Genomic DNA, 21,447 nt, shown 5'->3' on the forward strand with positions numbered 1-21,447 from the left:
TTATGATATATTTGCAAACAACTTCCTGAGGCTCTCCAAATATCTATGCAGAGTTAAAAAAAAACTTCCATGATTGATTATGCCATAGTTATCTTCACGCATCTTCTACACCTTTAAAGTCTGGGACAAATTACTACTGTCTAAAACAAGATAGAACATGTAAGGTGCTCTTCCTTTTCCCCCCAATTTTTATTTTCACTTGAATAGTACTGGCATATTAGTAATCATACATAAATTGGAAAGTAATTGGAAATAAGAATTCCAGAAGTTTGTGAGTTAAAGATAACCCGGATAGTCCAACATACAGTGTTTAAAACACTTTTTCCCAGGAGAGGAAGCATGCAGAATTCTCTGATGGCTGATGGTTTTCTATTATTTTGCGAATACACAAGTAGCATAAGACAGAACAAAGATTAGACTGTATGGTTTTCATATGAGGTCAGGAGCAAATATCAAGATTTGAATGCTACTCACAGTAATGTCACATTGCTAGAAACCACTGGCACAGACTTCAAACCAGCATTTACACATTCCAACTCAGTTCCTTTGCACACACAGCGTTGTGGGTACTGATCTAAAACTAGGGGGCAAAAAGAGCAATGATTCAATAAGAAAAAATACTTATCTTTAGTTATGACTTTATCTCTGGTAACTGACATTGTTCTTTTTCCATTGAATGTATAACAGTCACATTTTGTTAAATGAACTTATTCAGGCCCCAAATAAAAGCAAACAAGAAATCTCTTCTAATTGAATATAGACTCATGTGGTATTCATTTCAGTTCTAGCTTCCAGTGGTCATTTTAGAGGCATTTAACAAGAGATTAGAAAGAAATCACAAACATGTTTAAATAGTGTTTTAAAAAGTATATAGTGAAGCAAGATTAAGCTCTTCTCAATGAAAACTGTGAGTGTGACTGACTAAATATTTAATGGGTATAACTAAGTCAATTTCACTTAATTGAATGGCACAGAAAGGCTGCTCAATACATGCTGTTGGTTAAAGCTAAATTCAACTATTTCCCTCCTTTCAAACTTCTCTTAGAGCTGTGATGAGAGCTAGATGCAGATTCTGCCATAGCCACCATTGTGTCTTACTAAAACCAACCAACTCAGATACCCTATTATTCTGGTTCTTAGTTTTCCATTACTATGAAGTTGAAGTGGTAGGTCAAAGTGGTAGAGAAGCTATAAAGCGGAGAAAACCAAAGCTCCATCTATCTAAAGCATTCAGAGGGAAGAAAAATGATTTAGGATTGACTCCAAAGGAGGAAGTTATTAATATAATGGCATATTATAATTATTAAGATTTTTAATGATATATTAATAATATATAATCATCATCATGTAATTCTATTCATTATTATATATAATTACTAATTATGTTAATTATTTTTAAAATTATGTTAATTATTAAAATAACAGCATGTGAGAAATCTATGGAGAAACCTGGCCAAGTGAGTCAACAGAACAATCACCATGTGTGCATGTTTGTGTGTGTGTGAGAGAGAGAGAAAAGAGAGAGGAGAGAGAGTCTTGGGGAATGAGATTTATGGGGCATATGATGGTACTTGGCTGTGACGGAGCTAAAAAAAGTGAGTTATTTTCAATTTTTTATATTTATTATTGATTTAACTCTGACTATAAGTCCTTTCTGATTGCTCTGCTTCCTCTAGATCACTTTTATTCAAACTTTATTTTTAAAATCAATTTCACTGACTTTTAATATACCCAACAAACTTTTATCGAGTACCTGCTTAATTCAAAAGACACGTTCTAGTGCACAAACTTTTAGAAAATATTCTGTGTTGCTCATAGGCTGATGCTAATGATCTCAACTTCTTAAAGATGACTTCAGAATGTTTACTTCAATGTTTAACTGACATTGAAGTAGTTACATTACTAGATTACGTTACTAGGGTTGGGAACTCTTTATTTACCAATAGAAGAACTGCGTGTAGTCGAAGCTGGGCCAATTGACTAAACCAGAAATGTGAGCGTAACTCCCTCACCTGCAGGTCAGTCACACCTCAACCTCTGGATTCTTCTTATGAAATGCCTCTTGCTGCCCTCCCTACCTCACTCCTCCCAGAGGTGTTTTCTGGGCTCAGATTCTTAGTGTTAGTCTGGAGCACTGCAAGAATTGTAATGCTCAGTGTCTCCTTCACCAAGCTTCCTCCTCAACCCTGGCAAGATTGACATTTGGGTCAGGTCATTCTGTTGTGGGTGCTGTCCTTCACATTGTAAAAGGTTCAGCAGTATCTTTGGCCTCCACTCACCAGAAGCCAGCAGTCACCCACCCCTCTCCTAAGTGACAACACAGAATGTACCTGACGTTGCCAAATGTTCTCCAGGGGCATACGTGTCTCAAGCTGAGAACACTGTTCTAACTCATTCTTTATAATTCTGGTGCAAGAATCATTGGTCCATACACTTCTTGTCATGTGGTTCCTCTTCTTCATTAAATGGAAATAAGCTCACGACTTTGGTGGTTGCCCACTGTGGACAGCAATGGCCTCCACAACGGTGTGTGTACAAGATGACCCGCTGTGGCTCAGGAAGAAGACGCTAGAGTTTTCATATATTTATTTTTCATTTTTTGTAATTTACTCTTTTTTGATTTCTAATTTTATGTATGATATATTTGAATATAGTAAACTATATACTAAGTGGTAGCTATGACCTAATATTATAAAGTATATAATAGTGTAAAAATTAATGTATGTACTTTATACATGTATATTATGTATACATACTAATGTGTGTATGTAACTATATATACACTATAATTATCTATCCATTTATATATTGTGTGTAATATATAGTATATAATATAATCTGTGTATGTATATAGAGATAATTCTACCATAGGACAGAGGCCAAACTCTGAACTGTGCACCCAGAGCCCCCTGCAGGTTGGTCCCACCCTCTGGGTCCACCTCCTGCTCCTACATCTTACACTCTGCGAACCGATGTGAAAGGCATCGGGAAGCAGGCTCTGAACTTCCTACCCCGCTGCTTTGCAGGTCATGCTCCGGTGCTCATTCTGTTACCTCTTACTCTTCCCTCCATCCAAGGACCTCTGAGTCCATCTCAGTGTCACCTTGTCTGTGGATCTTTCACCCTCCCTGGCACAGACATCATTTCTCCCAAAGGGCTTCCATACCCACTTGTGCAAACATTCTTCCTTCAGTTCAGCACTAATATTGTATCACTCCTGCTTCTGTAAGGAACTGTCTCTACTTTGGAACCGTGTGAGGTATTTGAAGATTGGGGCCACACTTTAGCTATCCTTGCCCTCTCAGTGCCTAACAGAGGGGCTGAAAAAAGTTGGTGATTGAAGGGAGTAAGACCTTCATTACTTGTCACAAGTATTCAGTACCTATGCATTCGTGCAGTCACAGGCTAATACACAGAAGAAGCATGAATAGAGCATGTTGTTTTCCTTTTTCTCTCTTTTCAGTCCCACGAACAGATAATAGACCAGTTGACCACTGAAACACATTGAACTGAAATTGGGATTCTTAAGGGAATGAAGGACACTACCCAGGTAAATCCATGCACCACAAATCATGTTGCTCGCAAAGCTGATACTGAATCTTCGAACCAATACCACTTACAGCACTCCTGTGTTAATGCCACATTATTAGCATTTCCATGGACTGTGCCAAATATAGTCGCCCATCCACTAGTGTCTCCTGTGAAACACACGGTGATGAACATGTGTCAGTTATTCTATAAATAAAATATCAAATTACAAACCAAAAATATAAAAATTTGATCATGAAATCAACTTAAAGTTTTAAGTAATAGAAAGATAACGACAATGGTAAGGAAGAAAAAGCAGGCAAACATCTCGAGTTTTGTCTGTTTCTGCAATTACAAATATTTTAAATATATGATGATTATTTTCCATATGTGTATCCACCTTGAAAAATATCATCGATTTCTAATGCTGACATTTTAAATGTTTGATCTTAATTTTGAGATCCTCAGAAGAAAACATAATCTGTATATGTGTATGTAGATACCTACTTGATACATGTAATGAATTCTGATAAAATTCATGTCCTTTGACTTTTTTAATAAGGCAAAAATGAAGTTCCTTTTAATAAAGTTTGTCTAGTCCTGATGAGAAAAATATTTTCTCAATTTGTCAGATGATATGATCTGCTTATTTGCCAGGTTTCCTTCTCTTTTTTAGCAATGAAAACATATTCTTTTTAAAAAAGAAGGCTTGATTTTTGAAATATGATTATCTTAGCATTAGCATAAGCTATTAGAGGCAATAAAACATACAATATGATGCGGGATCCTAAAGTTTATATAAATAGAAAAGTAAATTTAAATAGTTGCCCACAGGTCCCTTTACTGTTCTGCTTTTTTTTTTTTTTTGGTTTCGCTGTGTGGCTTATGGGACCTCAGTTCCCTGACCAGGGACTGAACCAAAGTCACAGCAGTGAAAGCCTGAAATTCTAACCACTTGACCACAGGGAACTCCTTCCATAGGTACCTTTTTGCAGATCCCTGCAAATTTTAGTTTATTTTTATTTCTTATTAATATTCCCAACAGTTTTTATAATTATTCTATTGGTGTCTTTACATGAATTACTTAATTTGCATTTGGAAAACTCGCATGAGGCAGACAATATGCATGGTCTGAGATTCCCAAGCAGTTGAAGAGGAGAGAGCAAAAACGTGAGTGACTTGCCCTTGGCACCCAGAGAGCTGCTCCACTCAAGAGCACTGACTGTCCTTGCCTGTTCTAGGCTCTGGTGACACCAAAGCAAGTAAGATGCCTGTAAGAACCCTTCGCAAGGTGTTTCTGTCTAGTGAGAGAAGTACGGTGGGAAGACGAGGCCGTCTTTAGTACCATCATCCAGGCACACCAGGATGCGATAGCAGCAGAGAGAAAGGGTGCTTGTCCTAGACAGTGGTATAGCCTCAGGGCGGGAGGCATGGCCGGGAAGCCAAGCTTCTCAGGTGAGGATGGGACGCCTGAACTCTGTCCTACAGGCTGAGGAGGAGTGACGCACAGCTGGTGAAGGCAGAGTGCCGGGAGTGTGCACGAGTCCCCAGGGGCGTGAGAGCAGATTCTAGAGCCAGACACCAGGCACTCCTGGACTCTGCTGTCACCCCTGCTTGCTAGCTGGGCCGTTCCAAGGAGGGGCAGTTTGGTGTGGTAGAAAACACACACGATTCTTCCAGATTCAGGACACCTGGTTCCTAGGGTCTACTCTACAACTAACTAGACATGTCGACCTCTCAGGACATCAGTTTCTCCACGGGCAAAATGCACAGGTTAGATGAGAAGACATATACAGTCCTGATACACACACCTAAAGTGGCCTGGGAGACCTTTCTGGTCTGGCCTCTCTTACCTCTTTACCCTCTTTATCCTGTTCGCTCCGCCCATCTCAGTCTGGCTTTCACTTCCCACAAACACAGCTATCTTATTTCATTCAGCCTCTGGGCCTTCCATTTGCTGTCTCCTTTGCCTGTAACTCTGTTCCTCCAGAATATTTCATGGTTTTCCTCTTCTTTCATTTCATTCGCAAACGTCATCATCTCAGCGAGGGGTTTTGTGGCTATGTCTTTAAAGTAGCCTTTCCTCCAAGTCACTTCCTCTCCCACTATCCTGATCTGCATACCTCATGGGGCTTACTACTCTCTTAAATTATTTATTTAAGTACAAGTTTGCCCACATCCTTGTTCACACGGTCTCTGTGAACCCCGCAAGGGTAAGGCGCCTGTCTCCCCTGAGCCTGTCATGTCCTGCTGACTTGGGGAGGACGCAGTGGACACGATATAGGTCTACTGAATAATTTACTTCTCTAGGAAGATCTATTCACACTTTATAGATATTCTTGCAGCTGAACCCAATTTCCAAGCCAGAAGGAAGTGGTCATCGTTTAAGCCATTTAAAACTAAAATATGGGTATCTGAGTAGGATTTAAAATAGTTTTATTTTGTTTTTTATCATACTGTGTTTCTGATTCAAGCCACCTCTAACTAGGAAGATGCAGGTAATTATCACAAATCCATTGGAGAGGAGTTGTTTAGTCGTGTCACAATAGGAGTCCCTACAGAATACCAAATCACCTCTTCCAGTTCATCACTGTTAGCATTCGATCCACACACAGTTCTGGGGAGTTCACAAGGGGGTGTGTCCATATGGAGCTGAGCAAGTGGACTCACCACAGTTCTCCTCGTCAGCTCCGTTCCCACAGTCCTCCACGCCGTCACAGTGAAAAGCACGAGGCAAACACTGGGAGAGATTCCCACAGGGAAAATATCCTTTTGGGCACAAAGGAGTGATTGTACTGCCTTCAGTCAGTGCACAATCTGTATGAAAGAGGGGACAGGAATCTTAAGTAATGAGAAGAAATTGTTGATATGGCCAAACTCTTTTCATATTATCCTGTTTAATTTTCCCAAAGCTCTATGAGTTGAGTTTTCTGGCGTTACTCTTAGTTTACAGTTTCTCTGAGTAATGTTCTTAATTATAACATTTAAAATAATCACCGTCATACCAAACATTAACTCTACCAAGAATGGAATCAAGGCTCGTTATGAATCTGCTTCAGGAAAGCAAGAGTAAACAAAGTCAAAGCGACTGTCCTACTTGTGTATGTAATCAAAGACTTGTTCACTCCCTGGAAACAGGAAAGCAAAACCATGAGCTAACAGGATCAAACAGATGGATTTATTTACTCATTAATCCTTTATAAGAAGGATTTGAGGTGACATAATGAAAATACACATGCAGAAGGAAAGATGAAGTGTAAATGAGAGAGAAATTCAGGACCACGTTGGAATAAGGAGAGATAATACTATGTAATAACAGGTAACACTCATTGGGCTTACTGTGTACTGGGTAGTTTGCACAGTGGGTAATCTCAGCTATAAGCTATGACCAACCTAGACAGCATATTAAAAAGCAGAGACATTACTTTACCAACAAAGGTCTGTGTAGTCAAGGCTATGGTTTTTCCAGTAGTCATGTATGGGTATAAGAATTGGACTATAAAGAAAGCTGAGCACCGAAGAATTGATGCTTTTGAACTGTGGTGCTGGAGAAGACTCTTGAGAGTCACTTAAACTGCAAGGAGATCCAACCAGTCCATCCTAAAGGAAATCAGTCCTGAATATTCATTGGAAGGACTGATGCCGAAGCTGAAACTCCAATACTTTGGCCACCTGAGGCAAAGAACTGATGCACTGGAAAAGACCCTGATGCTGGGAAAGATTGAAGGTGGGAGGAGAAGGGGACGACAGAGGATGAGATGGTTGGATGGCATCACCAACACGGTGGACATGAGTTTGAGTAGGCTCTGGGAGTTGGTGATGGACAAGGAAGCCTGGCATGCTGCAGTTCATGGGGTTGCAAAGAGTTGGACATGACTGAGCAACTGAACTGGGCTCCGAAATCACTGCAGATGGTGATTGCAGCCATGAAATTAAAAGACGCTTGCTCCTTGGAAGGAAAGTTATGACCAACCTAGACAGCATATTAAAAAGCAGAGACATCACTTTGCCAACAAAGGTCCATCTAGTCAAGGCTATGGTTTTCGCAGTAGTCATGTATGGATGTGAGAGTTGGACTATAAAGAAAGCTGAGCACAGAAGAATTGATGCTTTTGAACTGTGGTCTTGGAGAAGACTCTTGAGAGTTTCAGGGTTAGGGAAGCAAAATGCAAAATCATACAGATTGATCTGAATCATCTCTCTGACCCCAGAGGCCCATTTTTAACCATCATGCTAGGGAGAATCAGGAATCTGAATTTCAAGGAGCATAAGTCCTCTATGAGGATGATCTAAAAGTCTTCTCCTTGTGCAGGCAACATAAAAGAAAATGAATGAGAGCTGAATAACTGCTAGATTGAATGAGAAAGTGCAGAAAGGAAACATAATTAATATTTGGAAAGTTACTATATCTGTAGATAAGATGACCAAAGAGATTCCAGAAACATAGATGTGAGAGCCATTCTCTCAAGTTTTAAAGAATATTTTCCAGAAAATAAAGATATGTGGGGTTTTTTTTTGCAAATATCTAATAAAAATTTAGGAGTCATTTTTTTTTTTTTTTTAAGAGAGTAGAGGTTAGATAGAAATAGGAGAGGGGGATTAAGAGGTGCAAACTTCCAGTTGCAAAACAAATGAGTCAAAGGTATAAAATGTACAATGTAGGGGGAAAAAGTGCAAGATGAAACTTCAAATAAATTGATTTAAGGAGAGTGCATTCTCAGGCAGGGCTATAGTTCATTATGACTAATTGAAGGGAACAAGGGATGTTGGCAAAGTTTTCCTAATCATGCCCATGAAGGTTGGCGTCATGGCTAGGAATTTCCCTGGGTTGGGGGTCCAGTGCTTTTTGCTTCCCTGGTGGCTCAGACAGTAAAAAATCTGCCTACAAACCAGAAGACCAGGGTTTGATCCCCGAGTCAGGAAGATCCCATGATTCAAGAAGGGAATGGCTACCCACTCCAATATTCTTGCCTGGAGAATTCCATGGACAGAGCAGCCTGGCAGGCTACAGTCCATGGTGTTGCCAAGAGTCAGACACAACTGAGAGACTTTAACTTTCACACTTTATGGTGCCTTTTAATACAGCAGAGGACTAGACAATCTAACCTTTGGGGAGCATCATCTACTGCGTACTGCTAGTTTCCTAATTATTTCACTTAATCCTAACACATTTGTGTTGTTGGTATTACTGTCTCCATGTGAAGATGAGGAATGTGGACTTGCCAGGTGGCCCAGCATTAAAGAATCTGCCTGCCAATGCAGGGAATGTGGCTTCGATCCCTGGGTCAGGAAGATCCCATGGAGAAGTAAATGGCAACCCACTCCACTATTCTTGCCTGGGGAATCCCATGGTTAAAGGAGCCTGGTGGGTTACAGTCCATGGGATTGCAAAGAGTCAAACAGGACTTAGCGACTAAACAACAATAACAAAAATAATGAATGGCTGCTGAGCATATGAAGGACACTTCTACTCTGGTCCTTGGGAAAATGCCCTGTGAGCTCTGAGTCCTCCCAGCCCACGCTGCTTTGTGATGAAGTGTTCTCCCGCCAGAGTGTTCACTCTCCTAAAGTCAGTCATGCCTGCTGACCCTCCTTGTTTAACGAATCACGCCATTTGTAAATGGGCAGGAGTTTGATACAGACACTAAAGCTAGGTCTGAGTTATACTATATGTCAAGCTTTTAGTGATATTGATAGACAGCATGAGTAGATTATTGGATATTCTGAGCTTTAGTCCTGACGACCCTGACGACCCTGCAAACACATAAAGGACCAGCATCCGGTCTTTCATGGGGACACTGAGATGTGGCGATGCTCACTCTCCTATGGAACCCGCTGCATCCACGAGGCCTTCCCTCAGTGGGGAGCGTGGCCCTTGGATTCTTTTCTCCCCACTGGGTTTTTGTTTTTACAAAAGCAGAACATATTTTCTCTGCCTTTTCTGTAGTGATCGATGAATGATTTACTGTGAGCAACTGGGCATAAGACCAGTCAGGTCTGACTATTTTAGGAAAACTCTCTGCTGTGAGGCTCTGGAGGTTGGCTTGTTAAGCCTATTCATACACGGAAAGGATTTCATAGATTAAAAAATCAATGAAAGGTCATAGATTTTTAAATCTCTTAACTGCTTTCTTACAAAGATTTCTACAGAGGGCAGGTTTATAAAAACTAGTCCTCCTGTGCTTGGAACATGCATAAAAGTGAAAGTGTTAGTCACTTCAGTCATGTCTGACTTTGGGACCCCATGAACTGTAGCCTGTCAAGTTCCTCTGTCCATGGAAATCTCCAGGCAAGAATCCTAGAATGGGTTGCCATGTCCTCCTCCAGGGGTTCTTCCCAACCCAGGGATCGAACCTGGGTCTCCTACCATGGCAGGCGGTTTCTTTACCACTGTGCCACCTGGGAAGCCCTGGAATATGAATGAGTAAGAGTCAATATTTCTTAGTGAAGCAGCTTTAAGATTAAGATAGTAACTCACAGTTAGAAATAAATTTTGCATCACATCAAAATTTGGCATACAAATACACACGCATACACACACACAGAAAACAAAATTTATTCAAATATTACTTACCTTTTACTATGGTGGATGAACTCTGATCATTACCATTCTATCTCATTCACTTAAAAAGGCATCACAAGTCACTAAGTTGATCTCATGAGGCACCAATGGGATGTGAATCACTATTTTAAAATATTCATTAGTAATGAAGTACTCTGGAGACCATCAGATCCAGATTACAACTCTCTCTGCCACTCCCTAGCTATGTGACTTTGAACAAGCTGTAAACTCTAGTTTTCTCATATTTAAAACTGGGTTAATGATAATATCCCAGGAAGCAGACCAGCTAGTGCTTATGAAGTGCTGGAGAATGCCTGGCCCATGGAAGACCCTTGGTTAATGTTCAGTTCAGGTCAGTTCAGTCACTCAGTCATGTCCGACTCTTTGCAACCCCATGAATCGCAGCACGCCAGGCCTCCCTGTCCATCACCAACTCCCGGAGTTCACCCAGACTCACATCCATCGAGTCAGTGATGCCATCCAGCCATCTCATCCTCTGTCGTCCCCTTCTCCTCCTGCCCCCAATCCCTCCCAGCATCAGAGTCTTTTCCAATGAGTCAACTCTTCGCATGAGGTGGCCAAAGTACTGGAGTTTCAGCTGCAGCATCAGTCCTTCCAAAAAACACCCAGGACTGATCTCCTTTAGAATGGACTGATTGGATCTCCTTGTAGTCCAAGGGACTCTCAAGAGTCTTCTCCAACACCACAGTTTGCTGGCAATTGCAATGCAAGGTGAAAAGCATAAAACTTTGATGGAACCTTGCTGGGCCTTACCATTGCATGATCTTTTTATACAACTTCTATGAGAGAAATAACAGGACTATAATAAAGCTTCTCCTACTGCTTCATGTTATTATTTTAAAAGTCATGTGACATACATGGTTTCTGTTTTAAGTAACCTCAACCTCTTGAAAGCTGAAGGGGGATTGTAAATGATTAGGCAACAGAAATATCCTTGCAATTTTCTAATAATATCTTTTTATTGATCTAGAAGAGGTGATTAAGGACTCGGTTTTAAAGACAGTTTTGAAATAGACAGCTGAGGCTGTGTAGGATATTCTGAAGGCAGAACACTGTCTTCTCTCATGGGGTTTATTATGAAGATAACCTTGAGTTCCCCGAGGGCTGGCCCCATTAAATGTCAATCCTACAGATGCAGACTCATTCTGAGTGAGACAAACAATCCAGGGTCAAAGACAGGAAGGATCAAGGTTGTTTCCTTTTCCTTGGGGAAAAAAATAGGCTACATTCACCAAGTATGGGTGAAGGAAGGGGAGGGGAAAGACTGACCATGTAAAAACAGAACCTTACCAACTGTACTTCTAAAAATTCCCATTTTTCACCCTAGAATGGAATCTTTCTGAAAACAGCATAACAATAAAAATTGTATGTGGAAGAGAAATAAAATCTATTCCCTACCTACCCCCTTGCCCTCTGTATCATGAATCTTTATTATCTAACCTAGTGCCTGGTACTTAGTTGGTGCTCATTAATTTTTTAAATGAATTAATGGGTCATTTAGGAATAAAAGAAGGGTTGAAGGAGGAACCCCTTTAAAATGTGAAATTTCCAAAGTTGCAGGCTAATGTTTTGATTCTGATGACAAAATATTGTTTAGTCTTCAAAGTGCTTATCATTTATCATTCTGTCATTATACAATTTAGAAAATGATTAAGAGTCCTTGCTATAGTTGGCATGTACTGAAAAAGAGCCAATACCGGTCTGTAGACAGCATATCATGCTGTCTATTCTTCCTGCCATCTGTGCAAGTGGAGATAGTTTTTATTGAAACTCGGGGATTATAAAAATGGAGGATGCCTACATAAAAGTTGTGTCAATAGCTTTTAAATGGGACCCCTGCCAAACATGCAGCTGAGGGGAGAATCTCTCTGTAATAGTCTTCCTCTCTTCTCTTCTGGTCAATATTCTAGACATGTCTGTGCAAAGGGATTCTGAAATGACTCCTTGATAGCTTTTTGAAGCCAACTGGACTGCTGCCTAAGGACATACTTTACTGCTTGCTCACCCCTTCCCTGAGGGGGAAAAACAGATGAGAATGATCTTTGAGGTACTCAGTTTGACTTGATGGGGATGAGCGAGTCCCTCTCTGCTTTCTTGGATTCTCTGCCAACGCTCGTCCTGCATGCTGTGGAAGGAAGTCCTTATCCTCTCAGCCTGGTGTTCTGGCTGAGGCTCTTTCCACGTCTCCACCAGGGACGGGGGGCGCCACCCACAGGAAGCCCAGGGGATCTTGGCCCATGAGGCCATTTCTCTACTGCTAGTGGAATTCAGATGGAGATGAGGCCTCTGCTGTTGACTCTAAAGAGACAGTTATTGCATCACGGGAAGGAGCATTCATTTAACATCTAGAAAACGTCAGCTGAGTGCCTACAATGTGCTCTGTCCACAAGGCAGACACAACACTGCCCATCCCCACCTGGAGCTCAGGTGGCAGGATCTCCAAGGGGAGCAGCAATGCCACTCAGCGAAGCAAAGGTGAATCCAGCCCAGTACCTGAGATCACCTTCGGGAGCCCCCCCTGACCTCTGTGAAGAGTCTGAGCTCCACTAACACCCCACCTTTTCAGGGCACAGGATTTATTATTTGTTTGAAGGAAACTAGTAAAATCTTCTCTTAAAAAAAAAAAAAAAAAGCCGTGATGTTAAGGTGAAAGTCACTCAGTCACGTCCAACTCTGTGATCCCAAGGACTGTACGAACCATGGAATGCCTCAGGCCAGAACACTGGAGTGGGTAGCCTTTCCCTTCACCAGCGGATCTTCCAGACCCAGGGATTGAACCCAGATTTCCCGCATTGCGGGCAGATTCTTTACCCGCTGAGCCACAAGGGAAGTCTATGTTAAGGTGAGTGGAGAGAAACTGGCCTCCTGGCAGTTGTTTTCTAAACTTAGAAATCTTATCCTTTTACTCCACTGTTGGGTCCTCCCAGCCCTGACAATATTGTGAGGCCCTATCAGTGAATATGGGCTTCCCAGGTGGTACTAGTGGTAAAGAACCTGCCTGCCAATACGGCAGACATAAGAGACATAAGATATGCGGGTTCACTCCCTGGGTCAGGAAGATCCCCTGGAGGACAGCATAGCAACCCACTCCAGTATTCTTGCCTGGAGAATCCTATGGACAGAGAACCCTGGTGAGCTACAGTCCATGGGGTCACAAAGTTGGACACGACTGAAAGAAAATTTGGCACACACACATCAGTGAGTGTGCAGAATTCAGATCCAATTTTATGCACACACTGACTCCACCTTCTTCCCATTTCAAAGACTCTGGCCTTAACTGAGTTTCTCTAAGTCCCCAGTTTCTGTTCTTTTCTCCTGAGACAAACTGACCACCTCCAACTGGTGAATGTTCTTCATGATCCTACTCACAGATTTTCTGCAGAAACTATCACCCCAGCTCCCTCCTCAGGTTATTGTCTGAAGTTTGGACAAATTTGGGGAAACGAGGTCTGCTAAGTCACTTCAGTCGTGTCTGACTCTGTGCGACCCCATAGACAGCAGCCCACCAGGTTCCCCCATCCCTGGGATTCTCCAGGAAAGAACACTGGTTGCCATTTCCTTCTCCAAAAACAATGTCTAACTATATGGAATAGAGTATTGGTTCAATATGTGTTGATCTAAATTGGGAAAAAAAAAAAAAGAATTCTAAATTGCCAACATTATCCTTACAAGGGATGGATCTCCACCCCATGTCCCCCTGGGCTGGGTGCTTTTATGTGGGTGGCGCAATGAACACCATGGCTCTTGATGGGCTCTAAGGTATATAAAGGCACAAGAAAGACTTCTTTTCAACAGATCTCTTCTACTGATCAGTTCACTGCTTAAACTTCATTTTGAGGGATGCATCCTTTTAGGTTCGTATCTGGTCTTTTACTATTTAAATCCACATCTTGTTCTGTAAGAGACTGACTTCTTCCTAAAACCTGTCCGTGTAAAATGAACTTAAGAGAATGAACACTGTGATGGGTGAATGGAAGAAGAATGTGGAAAGGGTTATTATGAAGGAGATGGGGTGAAATTTGATGGAAACTTGGCATGGGAGATGTGGAGAGGAGAAAAGATGATACCTTTTTCCTTTCACCTCTCTTCTAACCCTCTCTGATTTGTTGGCTGCTCTGTCTTGAGGGACTTTCACGGGCTATTCTTCTTGGTGGTAACTGTCTCAAATTGTGTCACTCCAACTTACATACTGACCTGTGTCCTAGACTGCTGCGTACGACCGGGCAGGATGAACCTTGCACAAGTGCGGGGCTCCATTCACACAGCTGCTACTGCTGAGCTGTGTAGGAGCCACAGGGTCCAAGCCTGAGGCCCTGGATGATGCGCCCTTTATGATGCACAAAGGTTGATGGGCTCCCTTCCTGCCCTCAGACAAATCTCCCATCTGTGTCTTATATTCCACTTCATCGCCTCTTCTCAGCATCTCTTGGCATTATCTCTTTTCTCTCCTGTATTTTCAATATCCCTGTCTCTCCACTGGCTTTTCCATTAACACTAATCTTACTCAATCACCTCTTAACCTTCAAAACAAACAAATCAACCAACCAACTAACTAACTGAGCAAGCAAGCAACCAACCAATCAACTAAACAACTCCCAGTCCTACTGGAGCTGAGACACTCCTCCCTTCAAAGTTAAATTTCCCAGAAAAATCATATTAGCCAATGTTTCCAGTTCCTTACCACCCTTTCTTTTCTCAGTTCACAGCATCAGTCTTGGCTGTGCTGCTCCACTGAAATTTTTCCCACTGGAATCACTAATGTCCTCTTTATTTCTAAACACCATAGATATTTGATAGTCTTCATTTTGCTTAATTCTTGCCAGCATTTGACCCAGCCAGCCACAGTCACCAGGTTGAAGCCTTTCTTCCTTGGCTTTGTGATGTCTCACTGTCCTGGCTTACTTCCTTCTTCTCCACACTCTCTCATGGTCCGCCTCTAGTTCCATCCCATCTCCTTAATGTGTTGGCTCCTTTTTCTTCATCAATATCCTGAATGTCACCAATACGCATTAGGTCAGAATCAAGTCAGTTAAAGAATTTAGAGGGACCTGTGAAGAGTTACTAATATTTTAGTTTGTCAAACAAGAACATTAAAAAAAACCCTAAATTATGATTATTAGAATGGTTATTATAAGAAAAACAGTATTTTATTGTTAAAAATCTGAGAGAATATATGCACAGAAGAAAAGACAGTCCCTTGAAAGGAATACATTTAGCTTTACAAAAGACTAACTTATTTTTGCTCATGGATGGGTGAAACTTTCATTCCTGACAGCAGTGGCCTGGAACACAGTGTTTGGAACTATGTGTGAGAAAACTGAATCTGGCAATGCAAGCAGAATTCTTTGCTGAGGTTAGCCCCTCGGTTCTATAACTCACAAGTGTTTTCTGCCACTGTGTCACTTGTCTTTAACTTTGCTTACAACAGAGGCTCTAGAGAGGAAATGATCAGATCCTGACTTTAAAATAACTATGCAAGCTAAAAATAGAAGGCAACTTACTTGATTTATTAAGGATATTTATAAAAATCCATAGCATATAATATACCTAATGGGAAATTTTTGGAGACGTTCACTTGGAGGTTGAGAACAGGGCAGTGATATCCACTATTACTGCATCTTCTCAAGACTACACTGGGGACTTTCCTGGTGGCCCAGTGGCTAACTCTCCGAGCTCCCAATGTAGGGGGCCCAGGTTCAATCCCTGGTCCAGGAACTCAATCCCACATGCTAAGAGTTCTCATACTACAGCTAAAAGTCCCTCAAGTCACAACTAAGACCTGGTATAGCCAAATAAATAAACACTTTGTGTGTGTGTGTGTGGGGGGGGTGGGGGTGGTCTGCACTGGAGGACTTAGCAAATGTAGTAAAGCAAGGTGAGCAAATCAATGATATACATGCTGGAAGAAATAAAATTGTCACTATTCACAAATGATATCAGTGTGAACATTAACAAATTCAAACTAATACATTATTAGCATTATAGAGTTTATGAAGGGTTTCTGTTGAGTCAATTTAATATCTCTATATCAATTACAAACAATTGAAAAATGAAGTATTTTTAAAAATGCCTTTTACAATAGCATCAACAGTGTTTACTATAGCATCAAATCTAAGAAAAATTTGCAAGACATTTGTGCAAAGTATGTAAAGTTATTGATAGCTATTAAGGACCTAAATAAATGGAGTTAATTCTTCTCTCAAATTGATATATAGGTTCAAAGCAATTTCAGTAAGAATCCAGGAGTGTGGATGGGTATGTATATGTGTGTAGAAATGGATAAGCTGTTTCTCCAACACATATGGGGACAAAAAAGGACAGGAAAAGCCAGCTGTGTCTTGAAGAAGGAAGACGAGTTGAGAGAACTGGTTACCTGTATATCAGGACTTAGGATTAATGATACAATAATTCTGAGAGTTTAATAATTGCACGAATGTCCGACCAAGGCTCAGAGGTTGTCTGGGACGCAGAAGGTCTAAGACTGCAGAGGATGAGGGCTGTAACTGGAACACAGGTTGGCTCACCCCTAAATCTAGCATCCACGCCACTCCTGTCCTAATCCCTTCCACTGGTGTAGCACTTCGTGATTCCAAATCTCTGTTGTGTATGCCCTCCGTGTCCAGTCTCTGATTAAAGCAACACCAGAAGAATTAAAAACTACCTTCTTTTCTGAGCTTTGGGTTAAGATGATCTATTGTGAGCAAATCCCAACTACGCTCCCCACCACACTCACTTTTCCGAAGACACAAGGGCCGACTGACAACTCTGCTTTTTCACTGAAAAATTTAGTTTATTGAAGAGAGAATCTCCACAGAAGGTGACCAGAGAAAAGGCTGCTGCTGTGAGAGGAGCTAAGCTCTGTAAGAGCAGTTAGATCCGGCTTCCAAGCTGGCTTGAGGAAGCGGCTGGACACAGCCGGTCAGCAGAAGCTGGGACCTGCATGAAGCCACCTGCTGGGGTACAGCCCCTAACAATGCGTGGGGGATAAGTTACCTCTGCTGACCACCCAAGGCTGTGATTTTAATACTGGCCAGGAAGGAAATCAGCGGTGGTATCTCTGCAAACTGGGCATGAGATTTGGAACTTGATCACCCACAAGGCAAAGTCCCTGAGATTCTCATATAAACCACGGCTCAGAACTGAACACTCCAATGAACTATGTTGATGCAATTCTGAGATCGCTCATAGGGAGAAATGAGCAGGAGGAAAATCCCTCCAACGTCATGAAAATGTCCAGGCCTTCAAAAAAGAGAAAATTCATGCCTAGGGAATTGGGAGATAAAATATCTTCCCCTTATCAAGCACATATTCTATTCACACAGAACTTGCCTGAGGTGGGGAAAAAATTAAAGTGATATGCCACTGATGAGAACATTTATTGCAAACTTATTTTTTTCTATGCTACTGAAGATCTAGAATTATAGGGATGAGGGATGGATGCATGTGAATGAAGCATTTAAAAATGCTTCTGCTAATTCCACTATGAATTCTTTTTTTTCCCCACTATGATTTCATGTGTAAATTTTCCACTATTTTTTCTGATTTCTTATTTTCCACTATTATTTCTTATGATTTCTTATTTATCATCATATAACTGTGTACACAAAAACTATCCTTAATTAATTGAATTTTATTCACAATGTCTTAGGATGAAATGTGCCATTTTTCAATATCAGCTTACTGGAAAGCAACATCCCAATTTTTGTCTTTAAAATTCAGGTGACAGCCAATTTTGTCACTTCAAGTGAGAATCCTTAAAACTCTTTTATTACACTGGGTCATATTCATTCACGGTAAGATGAACAAATGAATAACATCTGTTGGGAGATGTATTTTAGGTAGTGCCTTTAGAGATATCTCCAATGACCTTCCCTTCTGGGTTTCTGCTATTTTTCCTCTTCCCTCACAGTGGGCTCCATTCAGCCCTGAAGCAGGTGAATTTTCATTAGCAGTGCTGCTTCAGCCTCTCAGTATGACTGGCCCACAGTATAACTGATTTTCACAGCTATTGGCAGCATGGATGTAATTGTGTGAAACTAAGATTTAGTTCATAAACCTTTTCTCAAGACACAGTCTCAGCCCTTTTCTCAAGGGCTGAACTGACAGGATTTAGAAAGGACAGGGTTGAGATTTGAATTGGTCCATTAGGGGGCAGTCAAATACTGTTCTCCTCAAAGCTCTAGCTCTGCTTTTGATGACTGCGTTTTTTCAAGGTTACAAATTATTTAAATAAGTAGCAACTGGTAGTTATCAAGTAGCATTCTCAGTACTTCATGCTTTCAATTTCCCAGCCCATGTTTTTAGTTTGTAATATTGCTCATAATTAGCCCATAAAATTTTTATGGGGAAGGAGTTTGAAGCTGGTTAACAATACAAGTAAATGAACTGATGATAAAATACATGAAGAAAGTGATGATCAGATCTGTTATCTTGACTGATTAACTAATGTTGGTAGCTTAAGATAGCCATATCATTCATTCTTTTTTAAATATAAATTTAAAAAGCAATTTTTACTCCTATAATTCTAAATGACTTTCCTTTGTTTATTATAAACAACTTTGTTGCTTTAACTGTGTAATTTTAACTGCTTTAACTAACAATTATAATTTTATCATGGAAAAGAAAAAGATTTTGCTGATATATATACCAAATTATTTTTATAAGCAGGAGTAAGATATCAAAGCATTAACATATCTAACTTTGAAAGTAAATGATTTTAAATATAAAGGGTTTAAAAGTAATATAAAATTAGAAAATATAAATTTCCAGAGAATTATAATTAATAAATATTTATTAGATTGGTACTATGGATTTTAAATATGGCATTTACTTAGAAATAAAAAAAATCATCTGCTTAAATTTTTCCTTCTTTTTTAAAGAACAGCATTACATTGTGGTAAATCTTAAAAACATTACTTTGGTAATAGATAAAGATTTTGCTTTTCCAAAGCAAATCAATTTAGATGCATTACTATAAGCAAGTATTTTAGTAAAATTGGTTAACCATAGTTACATATCTGTACATTAAAGAATTTTTAAGGGCATAGATAACCTTTATGACATGTGTTGAATACAAGAACCTATTTTAAACTGTCTATTCTTAAAGATTATAAAAAGTTGAAATTACAAATGTGCATAGAGCATTAACTTCTGAAGGAAGAAGACCTTAAATCAAGTAGACTCCTTTCTACAACTGTATTTCATGCAAAATGAGTTCATATAATGTTTCTCCTTAGATAACACTTAAGTTTTCATGTAAGAAAGATTAAAATATGACAAAACTCATGCTACATGTATTAAAATATTTTAAAATAATTTGAAAAAAGTTTTAGTATTCCAAATTCAAGCTAAAATTTGAATATTAAAAATATTTTATCTGTAGATATTCTTAAATAACTGCTCGTAAATACTGCAGTTTATTTCAATATTTAAAATATGCAGTTGAATTCATTTAATAAAATAAAAAAATTTTAAACCTAAAACAAATTTCTCAGAAAAGAAATACAATTTCAAATTTTAACTTCATTCTCAGAGGTTTATTAAAAGTTTCTAAGAAAGCCTATGAATCTAAAAACATCCTTAATAAGACTAATAATAAACCCACATGCCTTGGGTATGATGAATAGATTATTTACTTAGAGGTGCACAAGCTCACAGCAAAACAAGTCTATATTTTTCTTTAAAACCAGGTAAAGATTAAATTTCATTTTTTTTTCTCAGCTATACAATAAAAATGCCACCAACTTGAAAGTGAGCAGTCTGGCTAAAATGAAAATGTTTAAAAATTAAAAACAGAAAGAATTATCTTATGGTAGCTTTGGTTCATTTAAATTATTGTCTTTTATCTAAATTTGCTCTTAGGGAGAAATATTGATTTTAGATTTGTCTTTGGTTTTGCAGTTTCCAGTTTAATTATGTTAATAATGAAATATACCAATATATTATTAAATATAGCAATATTTAATTATGTTAATAATGAAATATAGCAATAATGAAATATAACAACTATATAAAATTTATGAACAGATTTCAACAGGTTGAAATTTCATAAGGCAAAATTTTAACTTATTAACGTGTCGTACATTTTTTCAAATACTAAAAAAATTTCTCCATTATCATTGATTTCTTCATCATCGTTTTTTTAAGCTATCTTGTCTACAATTTTAACCACATTTAAAAGGCAAGTTTCCACGAAAAATCTGTTGCATCTAGAAACTGCTAGGATGAGACTACAAGCAACTAGTGACAATGACAATGCAAACTGGAGGTCTGCTCATCAAACATTGCAATGAGTGTATTATAAATATGATAGAACTAAGTAGAAATATTCTGTTCTTTTGGAATTGCACTCATTTAAGTGAGAAAGCAGCAGCCTTACCTTTGACATCCATCAGAACGATGAAATGAAGTAGAAGGAACATTGCAATCAATCTGCGGCTGAAGAGACACTTAATACCAGAAACGTAACAATGGGTTCACAGCAACTGAGTTATTAGATGTATGCTCCTTATACCTCAGAAGGAGTTCTGATATACTGACTTCGGTGCCTCCCCTGTGTCTGAGCATGCTCACAGCTAGAACTTTACTGGCACGAGAGGAGACGGTCTTTGTCACTATGCAGCCTATCTTTTTCATTCTTTTTTTTTTGGTTTCATTTTATTTCAAATCTACAGTTGTGTTCTTGATCATTAATTCATTATAGTACGTACAGAGAGACATACATAAAACTCTGGTATTATAAAAACATTTTAAAAAAATCACTCTAAAAAAGTTTCCCATTAAAGCATGTAGCACAATTTGCTCCTAATTTAGTATATGTGCTGCCAAAGCGAACACAGATTTGCTCTTAATTTAAATCCAATAGTATATAGAAGTTCTCCAATAGGGAGGGAAATAGATTTACACTGAATAGGTGATGAAACTCTTTGCAAACATATTTTTCATTCAATAAACAACTAACAAAAAGCTACTCACTGGCAAATATACAAAGAATACCTGCTTCCATTCATATGCACTTAAATGTTTTCAAATGGCATACAGAAAGATAGTAATAACTAAGATATATGGCCCTGTGTTTAATACTTACTAACTGTAAGACATTCACACAATATTTTAAACTTCATTTACTTCCTCTATAATTATGTTCCTTTTTTTAAAATGGATACTTTTATTCTTGCTTTCAATCCCGTGTTTCACATCTATTAGAAAATATTAATTATAATTCAGATCTTACATCCTGAAAGCAGCTTTTAAAGCAGCATAGTCAGTGTAAGTTAGAGAAAGAGACTTTGGTCATAGAATTCAGTTGATCCTAGTCTAATGATAAAGAGTCTACA

At 39.3% G+C, this 21,447-nt stretch overlaps 1 protein-coding gene across 1 annotated transcript in view; it reads right to left on the reverse strand.

Moving 5' to 3' along the window:
• Nucleotides 1-21,447, reverse strand: part of RXFP2 (relaxin family peptide receptor 2) — a gene marked incomplete at its 5' end in the record, with an annotated part of 95,401 nt that overhangs the window by 39,577 nt on the left and 34,377 nt on the right. The window contains 3 exons of the mRNA XM_061434421.1: nt 475-580; nt 3,621-3,698; nt 6,199-6,345. Of these exons, the coding sequence (XP_061290405.1) occupies nt 475-580; nt 3,621-3,698; nt 6,199-6,345 (331 nt within the window). The remainder of the gene's footprint in view (nt 1-474; nt 581-3,620; nt 3,699-6,198; nt 6,346-21,447) is intronic.

This window comes from Bos javanicus, chromosome 12 (genome assembly GCF_032452875.1).
Source record: "Bos javanicus breed banteng chromosome 12, ARS-OSU_banteng_1.0, whole genome shotgun sequence".
NCBI lineage: Eukaryota > Metazoa > Chordata > Mammalia > Artiodactyla > Bovidae > Bos > Bos javanicus.